This window comes from Cryptotermes secundus, unplaced genomic scaffold (assembly GCF_002891405.2).
Source record: "Cryptotermes secundus unplaced genomic scaffold, Csec_1.0 scaffold241, whole genome shotgun sequence".
NCBI classification, from domain to species: domain Eukaryota; kingdom Metazoa; phylum Arthropoda; class Insecta; order Blattodea; family Kalotermitidae; genus Cryptotermes; species Cryptotermes secundus.
Window position 1 is genome coordinate 219537 of NW_019739944.1, and position 5965 is coordinate 225501.

Sequence of the window (5965 nt, forward strand, 5' to 3'; positions counted from 1 at the left end):
CCTCTACCTGTACATAAACACAGAAAAACGTACAGAAACATCCATGCCCTGAGTGGGATTCGAACCCACGATCCCGGCTTCCGAGCGAGCGAAGACAGTGCACGCCTTAGACCGCTCGGCTACCGTGACCGGCGTCAACTGAGTATTACCAGCCACATACTAACACAAAAATTAATAAATACATATTTATTTTAACAAAATTAGTGAAACAAAACAAAGTTATGCCTGTATTTAATTAATTAAGCGCCACACCATTGAGACGTAGTTGTAAATGGACGTATAACTCCACCATTCTTAACCTCAACACTAGACGGAGATGAGTGGTCATCTGTACGTCCCGGTAGGTTTATCACCGGAGAATGAGCCACCGGAATCTATTATACAGAAGGTTATCTGGATCTCAGAGCCTCTCGACATGATGTGGAGCAGAGTAAAATTTATCGCTCTTGCCGAAAATCGAACCCGACCTTTCGTCCCGGAGAACCTCTCTATACCAACTAAGCTAATCCGGCTATATTAGTCAAACAACAAATAGAATTAACGTGAATTGTTACATGTTGCACATTTTTCCATCCTCAATTTTTTGGTCAAGAAAATGTTTTGAAAACTGACTCTGTTACCCTTATCAGGTAAATGTATGAAACATACTTTGTTGGGCCCGTCACAGTTCTATCTGATGAGGGAAGCAGAGCCAGCTTCCAAAACATGCTTTAATCAAAAACGAGATGATGGAAATTTTCCAAAGGCTGTCAGTTTAATATGATAAAGTCAAGGAGGATGAGGTGGGCAGGTCATGTAGCACGAATGGAGGAGACGAGGAATGCGTATAGAATATTGGTGGGAAAGCCAGAAGGAAAGAAACCACAGGGAAGACCAAGGCGTAGGTGGGTGAACAATATTAGAATGGATCTTAGAGAGATAGAATAGGATGGTATGGATTGGATAGATGTGGCTCAGGATAGGGACCAGTGGAGGGCTCTTGTGAACACGGTGATGAAACTTCGGGTTCCATAAAAGGCTGGGAAATTCTTGAGTAGCTGCAGAATTGGCGGCTCCTCAAGAAGGGGTCAGCTCTGTAAGTAAGTAAGTAAGTTAGTGTCACTTTAATAGCAGGTACTCGGCACAAACCTATCTACGGATATTGCAACGATATCCGAGTCCACTGACCATTCATTAGGTTTAGAGATCGATAAGATAGCAGGAACATTTCGATACAATTAAGTAATCAGATTCTGCTCACGGATGATGACACTGGAAGCACATCATCAGGCTTCATTTCTGCAAGAATTCATCTCCGAGCAATTACCGCTGCTAAGAAATTGGATTGCGATTTCCATTCTGTACCCCTTCATGACTTCCGTCTCAATAGATGGGACAATGAGGGAAATAAATTACAAATGTTCTCGATACAAACATAGATGTATCGGCTACCGAGACAATTTTATTATTTATCCCACCTTATTCCTAATGCAAATATTCTCTACATATTAGTAAATCAATTAGAAAACCTAGAGTTCATAAGAAACAATTTGTTTACTTCTGGGGACACACAGAAGCAAGTAAACAGTAAGGACAAGTTTTAAGAATTTAACTTACAGGGAAATATATTACACAATTTTTTATCTGTGAATATCATTATTTTATTCTTTTACTGATATGATATTCAGAGGCACTAAACGTAATGCAAATTGCAATAGAGTAAACATGTTAATTTACGCTGTCTCCAAATAGCCTAGCACCAATTAACATACGTTGCCACATATCAAGGTTATGTTGTTTGGTTAGAAACTCTATGCAGAAACTAATAAAGATTGAGAGAAAAAGAGAGACAGACAGGCAGAAGATAGGAAAATCTCTCTGCAGTGTCACTTGTCCTCTCCAACAAAATCTCATCATATTGTCACGTGTAGGGGGGTAAGCGTGATTGATATTTTAAGGTCTAGATTGGATTGATTGGATTTAATAGACATCTCTGTTACAATTTCACTTGATTACAACAGTTCACACATTTGACTTCTTTTGGATAACGAATCTCTCACTGTTGTCTGGATCTTGCACTAGCCTCTAGTCTTCTCTTCTTTATCCTTTGTATTCTTCTGTCGTACTCTGTTCTGTTTTGGTCAGTTCGCACCCTGAGGTAGGTTCCGGTCGAACCGTATGGATATCACCTCTTTTTCCGGCTCCGATATAACTGCCCGTTTCCTTTTCCGTTGCTTAGGAGACGTCTTCAATAGTTTATTAATTAATTCGCTTAGTGGGGGGTGTAGTTCAACTGGGTCCACTCGGCACGGCGGCCACTGATTGGCCTATTATAGCCTGCCCCGGGTGATTATGATGATGAAGAATTTGGTGGAATGAAGATTGGCAGGGGAAACCGAAGTACTCGGAGAAAACCTGACCCAGCGCCACTTTGTCCACCATAAATCCCACTTGACCAGACCCGGGATCGAACCCTGGCCGCCGCGGTGGGAAGCCAGCGACTAACCGCTTGAGCTATGGCGCGGCCTCTTCAATAGTTCCTCTGTTGTCGTGGTTATTGAGACCTTCGCTACTAAGTAACGGAAATTCTATTGTTGACCGCGTTACGCCGGTTCTTGTGGTTACGTATCTTAAGAGAACTGCATGTTCATGCTCATGCAGTCTTGTCATGTCTGTTCTCAATGTTGCTGTTCTCTTGCAGCAGGGGAAATCAAACGCCACGCAACTGACTTTACGACAAGTGCAACTTTCCTTGTCGGGGCGCTACAGCTGCGAGGTGTCAGCAGATGCACCCTCGTTCCACACGGCCCTCGTCTCTGGAGACATGGACATTGTAGGTAGGTTTCCACATTGACCATTAAACTGGGAATTCAGAGGAAATCTCAGGCTAGTAAGAAACTCACGCTATAATAATGTGCTTTAGTAGTTCCAGAGAAAGGAACCAAATTATATCCAACTATTGTTTCGTGTTGTTCCTCCAGTTATAAACAAGAATGTGAAATGTACGACGTAAATGGATGCATAGAATTTGTAAACGTAATCCTTCTGTACTCTTTCCTAAGTATTCACGTGACACCATAGCCACTTGTAAGATAACCTTCAAGTTTATGTGGTGCTCGATCTGAAAATATTTTTGAGCAACTTTTGTTCATGTGACATTCTTGAGGAAATAGAAATGAAGACATAACAGCCGTAAGAAATCTATACTTAAGGAGTCACATGTTGTAAATGTATGACTGCTGTAACATATGTTTAAGGCGGCGCCATAGCTCAAGCGGTTAGTCGCTGGTTTCCCACCGCTGCTGCCCGGGTTCGATCCCGGGTCTGGTCAAGTGGGATTTGTGGTGGACAAAGTGGCGCTGGAGCAGGTTTTCTCCGAGTGCTTCGGTTTCCCCTGCCAATCTTCATTCCACCAATTGCTCTAGAATCACCCACACCTATCGTCTGGGGCTGGTACATTAGGCCAGAAGTGACCTCAGTACAAGGGACTTAGTCCCACCCCACTAGCAATAAAAAAGCATATGTTTAATCTGGAATTAGATTAGAGACACGTCATGAAAATGCCTAAAAATTTTATGTAAAACATTTAACGTGTAATCGATTATAAATATGGGGATGGTACAAAATTCTTAAAAAAAAATCAGCATAGAAATAATTAAATATTTTAAACAATATTGTGCACGGGACATGTAGCACGCATGCGAGAAATCGGAAATTCGTGTAAAGCTTAGTTACAAGAAGTTTAAAAAGGCAGATTATTTGAGATACATCGGCAGAAATATGAAGAGAACATTAAACTTTATCTAGAAGAAATAGGGTGCTGCGTGGGTTCATTAACTCAAGACGAGGAATGCTGGAGAGTTCTGTGAACAGAGTATTAATATAGTTATTCTTTGTGTGTTAGGCCGATTAATACCTTGAAGTCCGCGTATCTCAGTCTACATGAATATTCGCGATTCATAAAAAGATGAAGGAATTTTTGGACTATTTGAGCACCGAAGAGCTTCTTAAGGCATCTAAGTCAAGGGGTTGGTATTTTGTATAATTGGATTAAAACTTCATGCCCTGATTTATTTTACTCCCTTATATATTCGTAAGCTCTGTATACAGATTATTATATGAAAGCTGATGAAAGACAATTCGCGGGGGAGGAAGACGCATTGTCCAACCTAATGTATAAAGTTCCATTAACTTATGAGTGGTGTTATCCATTACCCCCATTATCTAAATGACAATGTATAATTCTCTTTGGTGGATGTATGGACAATTTTACATAAGCCTATTAAATTGTATGGAAGTTTCCAACTCCCTCCATCCGGCAACTGATCAGTACAGTATTATCAAGAGAAATCAGTTTCTGGATTTGCACGCTATTTTTGCTCAATGCAATTGAGCAATATTTGCATCGAATTTTCTGAATCTGCACATCGCTAATACACACTGAAATTCAAAACTGTCAACCCAGAGCCACAAACAGGAAGGATTACACAACACAATTTTGATACTGCTTCATTTAGCTTAATGGCAAAATGAAAATTTTCTTAACCTAAAATTACTTTCCTACCAGAAATTGCTAAGACAAAGATTGTCACTATACTGCTGTACTCAAACCGGCCATTTTACATGCAAAGTTTTAATGATTCATCGGGTGTGAACATTCGCTAAATATGCTAGCAGCCATATTGTTAGTCCCTAATTCCCTAGAAAACCCAGAAATGAATATTATATATTCTTCGAAGTTATATGAATATATCTTGCATAATGCGGAGCGTCATAACTTGTAGTCTTCGCAAAATATAATTAGAATGATCAAGTCAAGGAATATGAGATGGGCAGGGCATGTAGCAAGCATGAAAAAACCAGGAATGTTTTAAAGATTTCCGTAGAAAATTCAGAACGAAAGGAACCACTAGGAAGACCAAGACTTAACCAGAAGGATAATATTAATATGAATTTTAGAGAGTTAGGGCTGGAATGGCATGGAATGGATTGAGCTAGGTCAGGATAGAGTTCTGTAGAAGGCTCTTGTGAACACAGTAACGAACTTTCGGTTGCCATAAAAGTTTGGGAAATTCTGGAGTAGCTGAACAACTAGTGGCTCCTCAAGAAGGACTCACCTCCATAGAGGTAGTTAGTTAGTTTTTTTTTTCTGTTTGTATGGTGGATAGTTAAGTACTTACCTCAGAAGACTTCGGAATTGTACAACGAGAGAGGTACTCTCTCTGAGGTGTGATGTCAAGATATATGGGAAATGTTTACAGAGTTTTGGAGGAACTTAGTGCCTGCGTCCTGATAGTCAGAGAGTAAGCCAAGCAAGTAATCAGCAAGCACAGTCTGCTCCCTTCTTGCTAGCTTCCTCATAAAACTAGGTAAACTTCTACCGGATTGGCGTCTCCGCACCGTGAGAACTCCAACAAGAATTGTGTTCTCATCTCTGCTGCACGTAACGTCTCAGCTTCATGAAAATGAGTTAAAATGTACTCTGCTGATTTTCCTTCCATGCAAAATATCATGAAATTAGACAAATTAATATGTTTACATGATGATTGTGATCCATTCATGAGTCTAACTTAAGGAAAAAATGAAAAAGAGATGCGTTCACTTTGAAAATGTGGCACAGTTCAGAATTTTGGGAACAACGATAACAGATCGAAACCGAATTCAGAAAGAAATTAAGAGGTGATTGAACTCGGGTAATGCTTGCTACCATTCAGTCCAGAACCTTTTGTCTTCTCGTCTGTTGTCCAAAAACATAAAAATTAGAATATACAAAACTATAATTTTGCCTGTGGTTCTGTATAGCTGTGAAACTTGGTCTCTGACATTAAGGGAGGAACATAGACTGAGGGTGTTTGAGAAGAGGGTGTTGAGGAGAATATTTGGGCCGAAGAGGGATGAAGTGACAGGAGGTTGGAGAAAGCTGCATAATGAGGAGCTTCATAACTTGTACTCTTCTCCAAGTATAATTAGAATGATCAAGTCAAGG

General features: G+C 40.2%; 1 protein-coding gene across 1 annotated transcript in view; it reads left to right on the plus strand.

Moving 5' to 3' along the window:
- LOC111872078 overlaps positions 1 to 5965 on the plus strand; it is a gene marked incomplete at its 5' end in the record, with an annotated part of 131002 nt that overhangs the window by 84653 nt on the left and 40384 nt on the right. The window contains one exon of the mRNA XM_023865621.2: positions 2681 to 2816. Within this exon, the coding sequence (XP_023721389.1) occupies positions 2681 to 2816 (136 nt within the window). The remainder of the gene's footprint in view (positions 1 to 2680; positions 2817 to 5965) is intronic.